Source organism: Ailuropoda melanoleuca, chromosome 2 (assembly GCF_002007445.2).
Source record: "Ailuropoda melanoleuca isolate Jingjing chromosome 2, ASM200744v2, whole genome shotgun sequence".
NCBI classification, from domain to species: domain Eukaryota; kingdom Metazoa; phylum Chordata; class Mammalia; order Carnivora; family Ursidae; genus Ailuropoda; species Ailuropoda melanoleuca.
The window spans coordinates 194,409,178-194,429,248 of record NC_048219.1 but is presented as its reverse complement, the minus strand read 5'-3'; the positions used below and the strand labels follow the sequence as shown (position 1 = coordinate 194,429,248).

At 51.1% G+C, this 20,071-nt stretch overlaps 1 protein-coding gene across 4 annotated transcripts in view; it reads right to left on the bottom strand.

Moving 5' to 3' along the window:
* Window positions 1-20,055, bottom strand: part of AGAP1 (ArfGAP with GTPase domain, ankyrin repeat and PH domain 1) — a 546,965-nt gene extending 526,910 nt beyond the window's left edge. For 3 of the 4 annotated variants that reach the window (XM_034655451.1, XM_034655453.1, XM_034655455.1), the window contains exon 1: window positions 19,844-20,055. In XM_034655451.1, the coding sequence (XP_034511342.1) occupies window positions 19,844-20,006 (163 nt within the window). In that variant the 5' untranslated portion in view covers window positions 20,007-20,055. The remainder of the gene's footprint in view (window positions 1-19,843) is intronic. The other variant, XM_034655457.1, reaches the window with a different exon arrangement.
* Window positions 20,056-20,071: the final 16 nt, after the last annotated feature.

Sequence of the window (20,071 nt, the reverse complement as noted above, 5' to 3'; positions counted from 1 at the left end):
CACAGATGCACAGACAAGCTGGCACACACCAAGGGGAGACGTGATGGGATGGCCTGTGCTTGATCACGTAAATACAGACACATATTTATCTCTCTCTCTCTCTCTCTCTCTCTCTCTCTCACACACACACACACACACACACACACACACNTGCTTGATCACGTAAATACAGACACATATTTATCTCTCTCTCTCTCTCTCTCTCTCTCTCTCTCTCACACACACACACACACACACACACACACACCCACGATGCAGGGGAAAGCACACAACCTGTCGGACTGAGCATAAAACATCTCAACAGAATCCCAGGGCTGATCACACTGCTAAGCCTGTAAAGGCTGTAAGATCATTATTTAGTTGGAAGAGCTCAACGTTCTGTAGGAGGTTGAATGTGGGAGGCTATAGGCTTTTTAACTAAGAAAGGCCTGAAGACTGGCCCCTCCTGGAGGCATGTCTGTGCCCACGGAGACGGCGAGGCGGGGCCTCACGGGCCAGCACAGGGCAGCACAGCACTGCCTTGGATGCAACCATGTGAACACGGCGAGGGAGGAAACGACACCCACACTTCCAAACTGCATGAGCTCCGACTATCTGGTGTTGAGAAAATGCTAGTAGTGAAGCCACATCCGAACGAGAAGCATTGACCGGCCCAATAAACTGCAAACTAGATTTGAAGAGAAGTGACCAACCCAACGTGCGATGGCCTGAAGAACGTCCCCGAGCAGGACCGTGAGCACCTAGCTCTACCACGGCGGCCGACAGGCACGTCACAGTCCAGCACCGGGACCCAGACGAGCCAGGACCCCTCACTCCTACGAACAGGACAGCACGTTCTTTTTAGAACATCCAAAAGCACTTCATAACATTTTCACTCGCGTGTGTTCATTTCCTGGCAAGGGAGGCAAAGGGCAGTTCTCTGGCTGGCCCGGAAATTTGCAGCTCTCAAGGGACATGGGAGCTGCTGAGCATGGCAGGCAGGACCTCAGCGAGGCCAGCGTAGGAGTCCAGTCCAGAGGTCTGTCCTGCAGCGTGCACCATGGCAAGTCGTACTGGGGAAAGCAAGGCAGGAATGCGGAAGGACGTGCGTGGATTATTTTCTTATTGCTGTGTCAAGAAAACCACTTCTCATCCCTAGTATGCTCCCAAGTTAAAAGTTAAAAAGTTAAAAAACAGACACCCCAAACTCCCAACCAAGATAAAAGCTGGCTCTCCAACATTGTGTTGATGTGGCATCAGGGCAGGAAGTGATGTGGACACTCCATCATCCCCCCCACACACTGAACCCCACCACGAGCACTTCCATGAAACTCTGTAGGAGCGAAATCCACTCTTAGAGGAAATTACACAGGGTTTTCTCCCCACCTTGTAAGAAGTAAAAGAAGTAAATTCTCCAGAATGTGGAGTTGTCAAAAGGACTTACAAATAAAAGTTTCCAGGTTTACTCTTGGCCAGAGAACAAGTGAGCAATTTCCCTGAGCCAAGCAAAGGTTAATAATCAAAGAGGTTCGTTAAGACTGTCCTGAGCTCAGGCTGCCAGGCAGTTAGTCATAAAGAGCGGGGTGGAATTTGCCTACTCCAGCAGTTGGAGGCGGGATGGAGAGAAAGTCACATCCCCACGGGGAGCCGGTTTCCTAGAAAACATTGGCGAGAAGGAGCCAACAGAGACTCAGGCAGGCCCTCACCTCCCCCTCCCCTGTAAGCCTTCCTCATCGAGAAGCCCTCGATGCCTGTGAGATCCCGGTGAGCACACAGGTACACACACTTGCAGCTGTGCCAGGTAGGCCTTGGTCAGCACAGGGCTGTGTGTGCAGATCAGAGACTGGGAGGAACCACAGAGGTGTAGCGGGCCGGGCTGCTCGGCAGCATCCCTTGTCACCACCCACAGATGCCAGAATTGTGACAATTAAAAACTTCCCCAAACACTGCAAAATTGCCCCCTCTCCCTATTAGAAACAACCAATCTTGGCCAAACAGTTGGAGTTACAGGCAAGGAAACTGAGGCCAGGGGTCACAAAGTGATGCAGAGGACGGACACCTGACTCCGGATGTCTGCCTACAGCCCTCTGCCCGCCTCATCTCAATGCCTGTGCCCCGTGCCTGCTGTGGGGGCACCAGCAAGGCAGCTCCTGGACTTCACCCAGACGGTCTTCATTTTTAATCTCTTGTAAGCACCCAAATGGGTCTGATTTTTACAAACACAGATGAGTGTGATCACAGCTCCTCTCCCCTGGGCATCCTCACCTGTTCCCACTCCACCTCTACCCGTACCTCGGCCTCACCCCTACACCCACCGTTAGTACCAGACACCTCACAGCCCATGAGACACAGATGGCACACCCTCACAAGTGGGCGGAGGGACAGAGGGAGAAGCTGGCTCCCCACTGAACAGGGAGCCCGATGTGGGGCTCGATCCCAGGATCATGACCTGAGCCGAAGGCAGACGCTTCACCACTGAGCCACCCAGGCACCCCCACATCCTCTTTCTGAAGGATGGCGCCACCCCCAAGCCGTCACTGCCAGCAGCCTGCTGAGCCTAAGCCTGAAGCAGAGACCCTCACACTGCTGGTGGGAGCAAAAAAATGAAACGACTGATTTGGAAAAGTTGCGCAGTTCTCTAAAAGTTAAGTATATACCCATCACATCTCCCAGGCACTTCACTCCTAGGTTTTACCAAGAGACACTGAAAGCACGTGGCCACACGTGGACGCTCATAGCGGCACTGTTTGTAAAAGCCAACCCGTGAACAAGGCGATCAGCATCCATCAACAGGATACACTGTGATAAATCCACCTGACAGAATACTGGTCGGCGATGAAAAAGAACAAGCTGCCGATACGCCCAATGAGCCGAACGAGCCTCCAGATCACCAGAGTGAGTGGATAAAGCCAAAGAAGGGGCCTGTTGCTGCATGATTTCATCCCTACTAAATTCTAGAAAATACAAACTAACCCACAGTCACAGAGAGCACATCGATGCAAGCAGATGGGGGCAGGAAGGCTGGGTCATGAAGGGACACGGGGAAATACGCGGGAAGATGGGCAAGCTCCGTATCTCGACTGTGGTTTCATGGGTGTGTCTGTCGAAACTCTTCAAATTGTAAACTTTCAATATGTGCAGTGTCTCTTAGATAAATCTTAACTCTCTGAAACTGCTGAATCAAATGTGTACAGAAAGAGCTCTACTGTAAAGTTCACCAGCAATCTTTTTTCAAGATTTGAGAGAGTAAGACAGAGTGAGAGAGAAAGACAGAGTGAGGGAGCGAGCACATGCATGGGGAAAGGGGCAGAGGGAGAGAGAATCACAAGCAGATTCTCTGCTGAGCGTGGAGCCTGATTCGGGGCTCGATCTCACAACCCTGAGATCATGACCAGAACTGAAGTCAAAAGTGGGATACTTGACTGAGCCACCCAGGCGCCCCACCAGCAGTTTTAACAGTAACTGCCCACAACATTCCATCACATGAGGGCACGGGTCCTGCCTAAGCACATGAGGACCGCACGGGTGGGAACTCTTGGGAAGCAGCACTGCACACCCCGCCACACCGCTACACTTCTGGGGAGGAAAGGGGGGGCACAGCCTTTCCAATCACCCCTCACTGAGCCTGTGGCCCCAGGCACGGTGCTGCGGTCAGCTCCCTGCACAGGGGGAGAGTCACGCCCAGAACAGGGTAAGAATCCAGACCATCACCGAATGCCCATGGTAGGAATGCTGTGGACAGAGCCCTGGACAGGAATCCGAGAACCTCATCCTGGAAAGTCAACCACTGGACAACCCGGGTGAGTCACCGCCTGCTCTCCAGCCCAGGCCCCACTGTGAAATAGGGATGGTGCCAGCGGACCCATCGGACCCACACCTGTGGAAAAAAAGCAAATCCTGTGACAAGCTTCCCAAATGGAAAAATGGCTCCGCTCCCCCAGTGAGGCAGCACCAGAACCGTGCCCTGGATTCCGGCATGCCAGCTCAGCCACCTCACTTTGCGTGACCTCGGGCAAATCCCTTTGATTCCCAGGGTATCAATTTCTCCCTATTATGCTAATTATAGCCCAGAGGAAAAGTAACTACTATTTATACGTGTTAAAAATTAACTGCGTGCTAGCATCTCCATTATTAAAATGTCACATAATTCGTGTGGCTTCACCTGAAGAGCTATGCTTCCAACCAACCCAGATTAAAGGTGCTGCAGATTTTCTGGACTTGTGTGAATTTTCAAAGGCACGCCATCTGGAAATTGTCCCTGTCCCAGACCACGAACCTGTCACTGCAAGCAGCCAGCCTGCCACCGCGTCTCCTCCTCGTGCAACCCAAACCACCAGTCAGCATCCCAGCATCACCAAACCTCAGCAACAGAGCTGACGTGGTCCAGCAGCTTTTATTTTCTTTATAACTTCAGTGATAAATAAAACATCGGGTGTGAGTATGAGCTTCCAGTCACAAACTGGAACCTGCAGGAGGGATGCAGACAAGAGGGGAGGCCCCCAGTGCCTCCGCAGACCTTGCTCTGATCTGACAGGCTTCCTTTCTGTTTTATTAAAACATCCTGACCATGACTCCTGAGTCTGAATCCTAACTCAGCCAGCTCCAGGCTACAGGTATATTCAGGCATGGCTCTAAACTCTAGGTCTCAGGTTCCCGACCTGTAAAATGAGGGTTCTACCATCTCTGTGCTGGGGGAGCCTGGATAAAATGACACAAAGCATGTTCAAGCCCTTACCAGGGGGTCCCATGCATGACACACACTCAGTAAACAGCCGGGGCTGTTATGGGTTTTACCAAGTAAAGAAAGGGAAGAAACTGGGAGGGAGGGTGTCATGAAATGTTTCATAGAAATTTCTGGAATCCGGAGCAGGAGCAGCTGTCAGAGATGCCTCCAGGCAATGAGCGGTGTCACTTACAAGGCAAACCCGCTGCCTGCCTGGCCTCTGGAGCAGGGCTGCACCCCAGGCCTGCAGGGGACACCCTTGTACCAGCCTCTCCCTGGAGACCTGCATGGCACACAGCGTTCTCAGGTAGCTGTTTCTGTCTTCTCTTCCTAAAAATGAACTCCTAGCTAAGATCTGGGATGCAACGGCCTGGGGAGGAGGGCACGGAGGCTTCTGGGCCAGCTGACTGCAGCGCTGGGCCTGGCACACAGGAGTGCTCCTAACCAGCCTGACGGATTCCCAGCAGCTGCTCCATCTGGGGCTTTCCAGGTACAGAAGCTTGGCGTGGAAAAAAGCCATGTGTGATCGCCAACTAATTACCCAACGAAAGAGCAGGAAGTTCTGAGGACAGGCTCAGCTAAGCCTCGGCCCAGCCCAGGTATGACCTGGCTGCCTGGGGCTTTATACAGAAAGAATCAGCAAGTGGCTGTTCCAGCTCCAGCTTTCCTCAAGCTCAGGAAGAAGGCAGAAACCAGCCTGAGATCGCAATGCTCATAGAGAAACCATCAGGAAGACGTACTCTAGCCAACGCCATAAGCAGAAGGCTGGGGTCTCGGTCTAAGTGCCGTCCCTTCGGCCCCTTGTCCACCAGCCCCAGCCTCCCCATCTCTGCAGAGTGTGGAGGGAGGAGCGAGCGGCATGGACGTGGGTTGGGGAAAACAAGCGTCAGTGCTAGGGTTGCGTTAGTGGCTGCGAGGCTCGGAGGCCCTGCTCCTGTGGACACAGCCTGACAGCTCCTCATCAGGAGTGTTCCCGGCAGCATATTTTCAAGCCAACAAAGAAACTCTTGGTCAAATAAACTCCAGTTTCTGATTACAATTCCTGTTTTCATGTACAGAAAGCCCCAAAAAGGCAATTATCATAGTCACCATAGTTTAAGTCATGTTTTTCAAATATTGGAACCCAAGCTCCAAAAACCCCAGTATCTAACAGGAGTTATGAAACAAGAGTCAAGGTAACAGTAACCATGGAAAATGGATCTTCCAAACACGAGTCTCTGGAAAAGTTCACTTCAGTTAGCTCTTACATGGTATCTTCCCACAGAATGCTCAGGCAGGGACCGTCTTCACAATCAACAGGTGGTTGCAGCAGGGTGAGGAACTGTCCTCTGGCATGAGAAGGTGCAGACCCCCATGCAGACAGTCCGCGCATGACTCCACCACCCACCCTTCCTGTGAACAAGCCGCTGCTGGGCTGCTGTCAGGATAAAACAGGGGAAAGACATCCTTACGCATCCACGCGCACACACACCAGAGACAGAGGGAGAAGAGGGGGGGATGGACGGGGAGTCCGGCAAGGCAGACGGCCCTGGATCCCCGAGAAGCAGCATTTAAGATAAGGCCTCAGAAGCAAGAGGCCTTTCAATACTCGGAGGGAGTCAAGCTGGAAGGAGAATTTGGGTTGCCTGTTATGGAAATGACCAGATGAAATGTACAGGCAACTCTTCTGGAAACGCTTTCCACGGTGATAACACACGAATGAGGCTGGGGCATCCTTTCATAATCGGAGCTGGAAGAACCAAAGTACCCCTGTCCCACCACAGATGACACATTCTAAAGCTAAGCTTTCCCACATTGTGAGAAAGAAAGGAGTGGGGAGAAAGGGAGGGCACTCGAGCCACCAACCTCTTCTTCAGAAACTCAACCCCTCGCTGAGGTGACAAAGAGGTGACAACCTAGACACATTCTGCCATCAATTCCCCCTTAGCTCAAAGACTGCTCATACCGAACACAGGACTGTGACAAAGCGGAAACTAAAGCCTGAGCTCCAGCTAGAGATTTTGGACACACAGGCCCATTCAAACCGAAATTTGGCACCGAAACAAAGGCAGGACCGTGAATGAAGATGGTAGAAGCCCCGGGAAGGCGAGAGGAGAGTCTGACTGGCCGGCAGAAGCTGGGCCCACCTAGAGATGACTCTGTGTGGTGAAGACTTCGAGAGAGGATCCGGAAAGGAATCTGCTGGCTCAGTACCCCCAAGGCCACCAGTCTGGCCAGCTCTGGGCAGGATGTGGACAGCACTGCAGGGGGCAGACGAGGAAGAGGCTGGGGACTCCACCAGCCCACTGTGAGGTCACTGCTGGCTCGAGGAAAACCCAGAAGACATGCCCCATTTGGGCCCAGTCGGGAGAACAGGAATTTGGGGCTAATCAGGTTCTATAATTAACACTGCAATTAACACTGCAGAGACAGGAACCACACTGTAATTCAGCGCCCCCATTCAGGGCCAGGATGACTCCAATTCTGGAGGCTGCTCCCTCAAACTCACGAACCAGGGACGTGATTGAGAGCTTAATTAGACTTCCAGGATCTGCCTTAAAACCTACCGTATAAATCATACACATAACAGATGTGTTCATCACTCCGGCAGCTTCTAACACATGCCCATTACGATGACAATGACACACCATCACCAGGTTAGACAGCTGCACACCTGCTCTTTCCTGTCTCTAAGTCTGGGGGACGAGAGTACTGCAGAGCGGTGGAGATTATAACCGACGAGGCTCTTCCGCACACCCCTGCACATGCTCAGGGGTTAGAAGGAAGCCTTCAACAAATGCACCCATGTCAGTGCTAGTTTTTCTATGTACCACGCGGGTTATACACACACACACACACACACAATGTCTCCTTCCTTCTGTTGGATATTGCTCTACTGAGTGGGATTTCGCTCTCTGACTTTGTTGGGGTAGGAGTACTGTGGATGAAACAATTCAACACAAGGCCCTAGGGCAGTCTGACCATCTGACCATCTCCCCACCCTTCCATCCCCACCTCCACCTCCACCAGACTTGGTCATTTTGGTGGAATAAGGAGCAATGGATGGGGCAGTGGCAGTCACAGACAGGAGGAACCTTGAGATCAAAGCTCAATCCCACTGATTCTAAACGGACACGAGTGTCCCAAGAATTCCATGGCCAGTCACTGAGGCAGGAGCCTGTCTTGGATCCCCAGGCAAGAGGTGTCTGTCCACTACAGGCCACACAGTCACCGCGGCTGTGATCTTCCATGACATCATTCTCCTTCCAGGAAGTGATCACAATGTAACTTATTAAACAAGAAAATGCTTGTCTTCCATATCAACACTTTGTCTACTCCTAAAAACAAAGTCCTTTGTGCCACCCCATCCCCAAAACCACCAAGGCCCAAAGAGGGGCTGCCCTCCCAAACACACTGAAATGGGGAATTCAAGTCAGAGTTCAAGTCAAAGCTTGCTTTTGGGTTCACATCTGAACTGAATCAACATTAACACAACAAAAAGCTGTCCTTCCAAAGACCAAATTAAAAACCACCTCCCCTGCAGAATGAGACCCCCTCACATTCGACCCACAGTCAGCGCCTTGCCCCCTCTCTGCTGGCGCTGCACCTCGAACCTGGATGCCAGGACATCCTGATGGGCACCGTTTCCAGAAATCCTTTGGATTCCAAGCCAAAATTGGATGAGCCTTGGAAAACTGCAATCTAGAGAAAAAGCTAGATAACAATCCTCCTGGACAGGAAGATACATAGCACTAACGAGTAGAGAGAAGCAAGGCAAAGGGGACAGAAGAGTTCCCTCAAACATTCTTTCTACTCTTCTGTGTGTTCAAAAATTTTCATCACAAAATGTTGAGGAAAAGAAAGACTCCTCAAGTTGTGGTTAATCTGCAAATTCCATCTCTTAGTCACAAAATGCCTTGTTGGTATGAATCCCAGGCCCTAGACTAGTGGCATATTCCCCCTCCCTAAGCAGACACAGAAGGGGATGCCTAAGACCCCAGTGGCGGATGAGGGCTCCATCCACTCAGATGAACATTTGCCTCTTGCCACACTCTGCTCAACACAAAACGCCCCAATATTAATACCAACGAGTGGAGGGGTGCCCGATCTCCCCAGATGAGTAAGGCCGTACCGGTCTATGATTCTTCCATCTCTAAGCAGGAAATCTGCAAAATGAAAAATCTGAGTGCACAGCAACCTGCATCCCATCAGAAGGAGAAGGTGGAATTCTAGAAGAACACAGGCTCTTATGTCGAACTCTGGAATTCTGAAGCGCTTTCAGGAAAAGCCGCCCTGCCAGCACCTGCAGACCTGCCTTGGCATCCAGGCGGGGCCGAGGGGCCTCATAGAGAGAAGCACAAACCACACCTGCCCATGATTTTAGCACCACTCCAGAGTCTCCTAGCCAGCTGGGAATTTAGGGAAAGACTGTAGGGTTTGGGGAGTCTGAAATGGGGGGGGGGGGGCCCGGGAGTTTTGAATGGGGNTCCCCAGCATGAGATGATCAGAAAGGCAAACACAGATGGAGAAACCTCAGTAAAACTGAATTTTCTAAGTGAAAAAAAACAGAAACTGACTTTTTTGTGTGAAGACAGTGAGATTTCTTTGGGCAAAGATGAGTTTTCCAAGGCCTCCTGATACAAGATGACACTCTGCCCTGTCAACAACACCCCCCACCCCATGTCATTAGCTCCCTGCCTTCTGGGGCTCAAACAAGGCATCCTCCAGGAGACCCCGGGGCCTCTCCATGGCACCCTCGCTACCTCCCTGGCCCACTACACACCTGGCTCAAAGCACACACCTGTCCTGTTTACCCAGGGCAAATGGCCCATTCACCTCTATACTCCTGACAGCTGGCTCTACAAGTCTATGGATTCAAGCCATTAAGTGGAAATTACACACACCTAACAGATACAGCCACAGACTTTTGTACAGATACAGATGTAAAGATATCAATTTAGATGTAGCTATCGATGGACACATCAACCAAGCATCAGGGGTATGCACTCTGCACTGCTCTGAAAAAGGCACAGTTGGCCAGGAGACAAGCAGGACCTCAGGGGCCACCCCCATCCCGAGTCTGTGAGCACCAGCTCCATCAGGTGAGCCCCCCGTGGACGGATGCAGTGCCTGGACAGGGACGCACACTGGCCATACTCCCAAGGGACCCACGTCTGCACACCTCAGACACCCATTTAAAGTCTGCAGCGGGGAAGAGGCCACAATACATCCTAGATGCCTGGTCCCAGCCTGTTCCACAGACAGGGCAACTCTGATCTACATATGCAAACCAACCCCACAGGGACAGGGCCCTCTTCCACTAATCCCACACACTGTTGTGCGTGGATAAGCACCCCCCACCCAAACCTCAGGACACCTACAGATGGAATCCCCCAACAAGGCCCCACTCTTGTGTTCCCAGGATCAAACCTCAGTCTCTCATCCCCCTCCTGCCATCCTGAGGCTCACAGGCCTGCACCTCCCTGAGCATCCCTTGGGGCCTGTCTCTGTGCTCCCACCTTGCCCTATAACAGCCTGGATGTCGCTCCCCATTTTGGGCCCTCCCTGCCAGTCCCCACTACGGCAGATGCCAACACCCCCCAGCCCAGGGGGCCACAGCTGAGCATCACCGTGCTCCCCTCCCCAAACGGAAATCCATTATCACTAGTGTCCCACTCCCCAATGAAAGTGCTCCCGACCTGCTCTCTGGGGCTTGCAAGGTTCTCCTCCATCATCTCAGACTCCTCAATTCTCTGTAGGCTGAGATTCAATCCACATGTGTCAGTTCCGTTACCCAGCAGCCAGAAAGCCCACCACTGCCTGATTCCTACCCAGCTTCCAGGTTGGGTTAGTTCCATTCCCTGCAAGGCAGCCCTGTCTCTCCCACATGGCCTTGAACTACTGCGGCGGGTTATTTCAGTTTGTATTCCTGTGGCCTCCCGAGCTGGATCTAAAGTGTGCGGGGAGAAGGACTCAGGTTCTGCGCATCTGTCTACCCTCCCCCACCCCAGATGAAAAAACTGCCCTTTGCCCCATTGTAGGTGCTCAATAAAATCTTGCCCATTGATTCTCACACTAGCCACTTCCCATGCTAGGCAGGGAAGGTAAACACAGCCCTCCCACCCCCATCCCTCAAAATAAACATGTGCCTGTGTGAAGCTACTGGACAAGCTGTCAGGCACGCACACACCCTTCCATCCTTATGAGCTCCCAGGTTTGGCCTCAGTCAGTGTGGCCTTTGTGGGAGAGGATGGGCAGCTCCGGGACACAACAGAAGGAACAAAGAAAATAACCCCTTGAGAGTAACAGACTTGGCAACACTTAGCTTTTTTTCTCTTTCCTGTCTTGCACATAATTGCTACAAACAACAGAAACGGAGGAGTGCTAATATGTAACTATAAGACCACAGAACAGCTTAGGCCCAGAGTAGAAAATGAGTTTCCTTTCAAATGCCAACCCAGATCCAAAGGTTATCTAACACCTGGGATGGGGGTGGCGACACGGATTCTGGACCGGGCTGGGATCCTCCGGAAAGAGCACCCCAACTGATTACTGATTTGCCAAGAGCCAGGGAGAGCCCAAAGGGGCCCATTCCAGCCTCTGGGGGACTGTGCCATCCACGTTTTAAAAGACCCCGGTAAAGGATTTCACTCACACAGCTCCCTTTACAGAGCTGTAATTATTCAACTAACAAGGATTTAACAGTCCACAGAAAAATCCTAAAGTCTAAGACAGTGCCGGAAATTTATTAGCCACTTAATTATTTGTTTATGAACAAACAATGCAGAGAATTAAAATGAAAGGAGGAAGGCAGTCCCTGAGCTACGTGAACTGAACCTTGAACAGCAATGAAAGGTCTCTCCAGATAGGGGCTGCCCACCCACCAGACAGACTGGTTTCGTGACCTCTGTGTCCACACAGGTAGCGCCACACAGCTCTCCACTCCCAGGCACCTGATAGGAACCAAAAGACAGTAGGAGAATGTGCTCGGCGGCGCTGTTCACACCAGCTGAAAACAGGAAACCATGCAAATGCCCATCAATGGTAGAACACACACACAAACAGAGGCAACCTCCTCTCACTACATGCAACCTAGACCCCAGACAGGTCCTGGCTGTGCTGACCACCCTGTCTCTTGATCTGAATGCTGGTTACACACATGGGCTCAGTCTGTGAAAGCCTCCTCCCTAATGACTTGGGCATCTTTCTGTATTTATGTTCTAGGTGAAAACAGAGCTCAAAAAAACTCAGGAGTCTGAAGCTGTCGCAGTCCTAGTAATCCCAGACTTGAAATAGTAACACGTGGACAATCAGAGACCTGGACTTGGTTGTTGACCCTAAACTGAAACAATACTCGTTTGTTTGTCTGAAATCAGGTTTACCAGCCCGTGCTACCAGCAGCCGTGTTGGAAGAGGAGAGGGAATCACGGCTCACAGCGGCACCCCAGATCCTTAAAAACATCCACAAAGGATGGGTAGGCAGGCTTTGGGAAAGTGCCCTCCCTGGAAAATATGCCCACTCACCCCTCACAGAAAAGGACAACTGGAAACACAAACAGCTGAATCTCAGGCCATCAGCTCTCTCCAAATCAATTTCATTTTCATTACAGAAACTAGCAAATAATTAGCTCACCTGCAACACCCCATCTTGCCGAAGGCCACCACCCGCTCTCACACAGAGAGCACCTCCTGGCCTCCTACTTAAGACGTAAAAACTGCCAGGAAACTAAGGTTTCCTTAGTTTCCTTAGTTCCTTAGTTCCTAAGGGACTTGTTTTGTCGCAGGCATTGATAAAAAAAAATAAAGAAAGAAATAAAATTCTAACTTCTTCCTTTCCTCGATACTGTTGGTCTGTCCCTGTCAACTAAAACTCTTGGAACTTCAACTGAACGGACCTCCGAAGACGCTATTCTCCCTTGAAGACTATTATCTGAGAACACGGGACAGGAGTTTCGGTGAAGCTGCATCCTACGCTGGGAAAAAACATGGTTCTGTTTGAGAGCCTGTTGAATGCTGAGATTGCTAAGACCAAACACCAATAGTTCGTGAACATGGCCGGTCATTATTTGAATTCTCCCAGAACCATGAAAAGTGTCTCCCACCCTTGAAAAATAAAAAACAAAAAGCTGCCTCTAAGCTACGATGCTAACGACGGGCAGACGGCGTGAGCAGCTTTGAAGACAAGACAGCTGCCTGTGTAGCAACACCGTACAAATACTCCAACACTGCAGCCCAAAAAAGACAATCCCCACCAAACAGCGGGAGAAGTGTGAAATCTGCAAATGAGCCCCTGGTTAAACAAAAACACCAATCTGTTCCCAGACAGCCCAGGGTGGCCACCTGTTCCGGGCTGGTGGCACGTTCTGATTACCAGTGGAAGAAACAATATCTGAGGGATGACAGCCCCCTCCTGGGCCCGGGTCCCCACCCGCAAGCCTATATTTAGCCTGCTCTTTATGGAAAATGTTCCGACCTCGCACACAGACAAGCTGTTTGGCTGGTTATTCAAAGGGTCCATTAACAACCTCTTCTGGTGGGGGTGGTATTGCTCTCCTTCCCTCATGACCCCCAGAGGCCACCAAGACACCCCCTTTCTGGCCTTGGGCAGTTGTGAGCAGGAGCGCAGGGAGGCTGGAGGGATTGGACCCGAAACACCTTGCCCCTGGATGGGTCAGCACTGCATCTTGGGAAAGTCACTCCACTCGCAGCCCTGCGTGCCGGCTTCCCACACCGTAAAGCAAGAACCCAAAACCCCTCTCAGCCCCTCAGAAGCACAGAACTCCCGCAAGAAGGGGGCCCAGGGCGGCACATACAAAGCCTCGCCCTCATCCCCTGTGCAGAAATAACAGATGCTGCACAGATAGCAGATTGACATCTGCAGAGTGCATTCTGCTCCTCGGAGAAAGGTACTTAGCAAAGGGAAGGAATTCTGTAGCTAAGCACCAGATCAGAACCCTGAACCCTGGATTTTAAAAATAACTAAGCCTGATCCGCTTTGCCAAACTCAATCACTTAAGCAAGGACTCAAAGGATCGGCAGTGTTGAGAAGAGGGGATGCGGGGGGAGGGGGCCTGGGTTTGTTTGAATGTTGAGAAACACGAGACAAGACCAAATCAGTAGTTAAAACAAGCCAGAGCAGGACTCACAAACCATAAACACCTGCAGGGTACACAGGAAAAAAAAGAAGGAAGCAAACTAAGGGATTTTAGTCTTAACCAAATAAAAAGTCTGGTTTGGACAAAAAAAATCCAGAGGTGGTAGTAACAGGGCCACAGGTTTTGTTGTGAAGTTTCCTGCAGCTGCTCGAGCCGCTTCTCCCTTCTGAGTCACTTCCTTCAGGCTCCCTGTCAGCCCTCCCAGGCTGCTAAGAACTCACAGCTTGCCTCCTTCCCTGAAAGGCTCTTTTAGCTCCACACCAGTGATGACAAAACGTTATCATCTGACAAACGAGAGTATCAAGTGAATATTGAAGAACCCCATCTAAATATACGGGAGACTCCACGAAACAGAAGTTATCTCCAAAAGACTGGAAGGAAAGCGCACAGAACAGGACACTGCGACTTAAAGCTGGTCCTCACTCCCTACAGGACCCCCTTCATCATGTCTACCCCCCGTCTGACCCTTTCCCTCACAGGGCACTTGGCCCTGTGGATGTAGAGCGAACACAGATGTGAACCCATTCGGACCTGTATTTAAATCCCTTCTCCACGATGTTTAAGCTCTGTGACCCTCACCTGTCACCTGCATGAAAGAACGCGCGCCAGAGAGCCAGCCCAAAGACGCCCTTCCCGCCGGAGCTCCTCCACCCACAGGAACACCACTCAAAGTGCCGTCCCTGGACCAGCACCACTGGCAGCCTCTGGAAACTCATTCGAAAAGCACATTCTTGGGCCCCACTCCAGACCTAGAGAACTAGAAACCTGGGGGCTGGGGGCCAGCAGTTTGCTTTCCCAAGCCCACCATGTAATCTGATTGCACGTTCAACTTTGAGAACCACAGCTCTCAATGTTGCATTGAAGATACATCATGTCTATCACCCAACACAAAGAAACACCCACATTTTGCAGATAGCCTGGCTGGAAAAGGTTCTAGAATTCAGCAAGCGGATCCTTCCCTTCTCCTACACACACTAAAGAAATCTGATTTCCACCCCAAACATCACATGGTATTCAGTTTCTACCCAAGCTAAAACCCGTCAGATCCAAAAGGTGCCCAGCCCTAACATCTGTACTCTTGTGACAAGTTTCAAAACGCCCTCAACTTCTGCCAGAAGATAAACACTATTTATATTACCAACGAGGAGCAAAAAGACTCAAACTCTAGAGAAAATGTTAGCCCCTCTGGAATGTGAGCCAATCGGCAAACAATTCCTGGGCATCCTCCAAGGGCCAGACGTGACACACTGAATCACTGGGGACATAAAAATTGAACAGGACCGTATTTCTGCCCTCAAAAAGCTCCCAGTCCTTCAGGCCAGAGATGAGCCGAAGGACACAGAGCAGGCAGGCCATAATTCTGCCTGGGAGAGGTAAGGGAAGATGCTGCCATCAGCCAGGCCAGAAGGGACATCTGCATTGTGGGGGAGCTGGATGCTGGGAAGGTATGAAATTAAACCCGGACGCAAGGAACAGCCAACTAAGAATTATTTTTAAGGAAGAAACTGCAACATTTATATCAATAACTAAAAGGCCCCATACCTGCACCCTTTGATTAAACCTGAAATATTATTAATTCAGTCGCTACTAGCAAAGAAAAATTATGCTCCTCCACGGCAGGAAGAAGGTATTTGTTCCCTAGACACGTACACACACAACAAACAGATTAAATAATTTCCTATATGAAAAGCAACTCCTACAATTTCTGCCACGCTAAGCAACTTTACAGAAAACATAATACTCCCAGTTACCTGCAGCATTCTCAAACCTGCTTCATCTTGGGTAAAGGAAACACAGGCTTGGGATGTTGGCACATACTGCCTGTGGAAACTAAGAATAACCAGGAGCTCCACTCTGTCTCATAAGGAGCTACAGAGCCAGCGCTGAGGTCAGACCAACCCAGGTCAACTCTCCTGGGCAAGTCTCCTACACTTCCGGGACCTCAGAGGTGGCATCTATGTCATGGATCACCGCAGGATGTATTGAGATGATGGAGGGGAAGCACTTAGCACTCTGCTGTCCACAGACACTCAACAATGCAGCTGGATCATGGGATTAAGGAGCCCCTCACCCTACCCTCCCAGGTCCCCCACTGCAGGGGCTCAGCCCTAGAATCCCCCCATCAAAGTGCCCTTTCCAGGGGCGCCAGGCAGAGGTCTCCGGCTATGGACCAGGCTCTCGTGCCTCTCCAGAAGAAGCCACACAAACCACCGGTGGGGCCAGTGGGGAGCCTGGCTCCCCGAATCTGCCACCTGGTGAGGGTGGAGGCATGAAAGCTGGTTGGGGGCTCAAACACTACCCCAGCAAAGGAGCCCACTGCCTTGTTATTCCCAGCACAGTTCTGCTACTGGCAAGCTGAATTACAATGTGCGATGGCTAACAGAGGCATTATTCCTGAGAGAAGAACAAGCTTTATTTAACAAGAAAGGCAGTTGACTCATTTACCTCAGACCCATCAAGCCCAGACAGACTTTTTAAAAGAGAACCAGACAAGTTGTGCACACTGGAAGCAGTGGGTCCCAGACTCGTGTCTGGATGTGGAGAGCATCCATGCTACAGAGCTATATTTCAGAGCATGCCACACCCCTGTGGGACACGCCAAAAACCTGATCAGGTAAATCTGAAAACAACCAGTAATGCTTCCTTAAAATCCAGAGGTTTAGGAGAAAAAAATAAATCTCTCAAAGTCTGAAATAAAAATTTGAAAAAAATACTTTTTTTGGATGAGATAATATCTTAAAACAAAAACAAAATCTCATTTCCCACACCTGCAAACAGGGTCCACAGAGCCACTCTTACTTGGGAATCTTGGTGAACTCTTTCAAATAAGATATACACAGTTCAGCCCATCACTAAGAGATTTTCCAATCCAGACCCACTTAGAACCACTCTGAAATGAGCTCTGCAAGGATGTTAGCTAAACATCCTTTGACAAGGCCACTCCTCACGCCAACAGTAAAAAGTCCTGAAAACACCAAAAATATAGGAAAATTTTAAATAAATTATGGCACAGCCAAGTGCTGGATGATTACGCCAACATAAGAAATTGTATCTCCAAGATTTTCTGTAACACTGAAAAGTACTCACGATATGCTAATCAAGAAACTGTAAATAGGAATCCAACTTTGTATATGTACCCACAGAAGCTGGGGGAGGCTAGCTGGATAGCCTCTGAAATGCAGACTGTTTTCCGTTTGGTGGGACAAATGATTTTTAAACTATCTGCTATGATGTGCACAGGCTTTCCTGATTGGAAATGGTTCTATTTTAAATTCAGAAAGACTTATATTTGGCCAGTGTGTCATCCTGACCTGCAAGGTGCTCCCTCAGGGCACGTGTGTACATCTGAATTACTAAAACGCTCGGGGCACGTGCTCATCATACAGCCCTGGGCTCCTCCAAACAACGTCTGCAGTCTCTGTACCCCATGGTCACTCTCTTGGTTTCCGTATGAGTGAATAACCCACACACTGCACAATTACACAAAATTGTTTCTGCAGTGTTCTTTTCATAGAAAAAATGTCACCCTGCCACAACTGAGCAATCCTCTCAATTTCCAGAACATCAACAGTATAGACATAAATCACAACCATATCTTAAAATTGGCACAGAGAGAGAGGACATTTCATTATCACAAATGAACTTACCTTTCGTTACAAGGGGCAGTGTAAGGTGCTTTGAGAGGTACAGACTAGGCTCTCTATTCAAACCATCCTCTGGTTCAGGCCAGACTTTGAATGACCTCAGTCAAATGTTCAGGAGGTCATTATCCCCCCCTGAACTGCCATCCTTTACAACAGGAAGATAATGAAGCTGGCCCACATTCTCACAGGGTTGGCTGGCACAGCCACACAATAAGATGATGAATGCAAGAGTATATCTGCTAAAGTTCTATACAAATGAAAGGTGGCATCATTGCTGACAGTAAAGCAAAGAACAGAAACATATTCGAATGGTTCTTAAGCTTCATTAACAGCCAAACGCAACATAGACATTCCTTTTTCTAAAAGAAAAATAATAGCATCATCAAAGCCCCAAATAGGATTCGTTCACTGATTCCGAGTCTTATTAAAAATGACAAGGATTCCAGCCAAGAAAGGGCTTAACTTGCCACATGGTAAAGGCAGACATCAAGCTACCAAAAACCATCATCTAGGAACCACATAATTTTTTTTTTAAGAGAGAAAGAAAAGAAAAGAAAAATGTAACCACATCCTCTTGCTAGAAAGTCAGATTGCTTTAAGTGTTCGAGACCCCAGAGCTGGGCTTCACGAATGAGAAATGAAAACAAGGCGTCATGAATCACACTCAGCTAGAGGTCTCGGCACAGCCACGAGGTGCACTCGGCCAGCCGCATTCAATACTTGCCACTAGCTTTCAAAGTGTTTCATCAGATTTCTATGGATACAGCCAGCGAGCTGCAAAGAGAAAAGGGCAACAGGCACAGTGCCCCTTTCACTCTGACCACAACAGAGCCAGCACTCAAGCTCTGGAGGAACCTTCATGCAACATCACCCAGCCATCAGCAGATGCGCGTAGGTCCCACGGCCTCCCACAAGTCTTGCCGGAGGTATACGGGGACTCTACCTCTCAAGGAATCTGGAAACATCTTAAATTGCCAACAAGGCGGCCAGGTCCGACAGCCAGGTCCCACACAGGCCGCAGCACTGCTCAGATCCTCCCAGGGAATTAGCAAGTCCCCTATGGATGCAGTTGGCCAATCGGCAGCCTGGCCGGGACGTGGTTCAAGTCCACGGGGCTGCCAAATGCCAAGAGAATCAGCACCACAACATCCACCTTCCCCATCTAACTGGCCAAGTGTCAAACCAAGACGCTCTGGGGTTAGTAGTTCAGACTGCATGGTGCCAAAGCAAAGCCCTCCTGTGGCCGATGCCGTCACAGATGGAGGGGAGCTGGGTGACTGCCTGTACCCAGGCTTTTGGACAAACTCCTGCAAGGCCTTGGAACATTCTCAATGTTCCTCAACAGCGGCCCCAGTGGCCTTTCGTTGGACAGTCTGTATCATGGCCCACCCTGCAGGCCTTGTACCACCTCTGGCCAACAGAGAGGAAAAACCGCTGAGTGTGGCTGGGGCAGAACTCCACTGTCCATACTCACATCCCACCTTGTCCCCCAGGTGGATCTTGCCAAATGGACAGAGCAAGGAGACAATCCAGAAACCCACTAGCAGAGAAATAGGAGCCGCTCATATTCCCAAGAGAACACAAGCCCAAGAGAGGCGGAAGTCTGCAGCACCTCTCCTGCAGGGTCACAGCCTCATGGGACAAGCTGGAAGGGGAGGTGGCCTCTGCACCTGTGAAAGTGAGACCCTGAGGCTGACGGACCCCCCTGTCCTCCTGGTAGGGAAGGCTCTGCTTCTAATCTGGCCCAAGACTTTTGGCAGAAAACACTCTACGGAGACCAGCCTTTGCACAGAGGCAGGTGGACAGGCACGTGGACACGACACAGCCTGCAGCCCGGGCTGGCTGTCTGCATGGTCTCAGTAAAGCGGCCTCCACCGCGCCCCCTGAATTGGGCAAAGACACGAAGGGGGCGGCCTTGCCCCGCCTAAACACACTGGCCTGAGCCCCTAGCCCAGCAGTTACACTTCCCAAAACGTCTTCAACGTCTAGCAATACGCCCGGCCCTGGCCTGGTAACCTGTCACAGGTCGGGTGGCACCAACCCCTCCAGCTGCCCCCAGGCATCGGCTGGGCCGGATCACTAGGGCGGCATCGAGCCACCTTCACACAGGCGAGAATCTACTGCCCATTATCAAATTAACGCTGCCGGCGCATCTTCCCCAGCAGAGGTGGCGGCGCCCTCGGCCTCCCCCTCCGCCGTCTCCCGGCCTTGCAGGACAAGAAGCACCGCAAAGCTCCCTCCGCGGGGCAGCCGCGTGCCACGGCCCGGCGCGTGTGTACACACGCGCGCGCGCGCACCCCGCCGCGCCGGGGGCACCCGCTCTCCGGCACTTTCCAGAAGCCCCGCGGCGGCCTGGCCCTCACCTTCGATGGCGATGACGTGCTCCCGGATCTGGTTCTGCAGCACCGGCTCCTCCACGCGCTCCAGCAGCTCGTAGATGGAGTAGATGTTGGGGTGGACCGACTCGAAGCGCTGGATCTCGGCCCGGATGGCAGCCGAGTTGGCCAGCTGCTGCTGGTAGTTCATGGTGCAGGCGCCGCGCCCGGAGCCGCGCGCCCCCCGCCGCCGCCGCCGCCCCGTGCCCCCGGGGC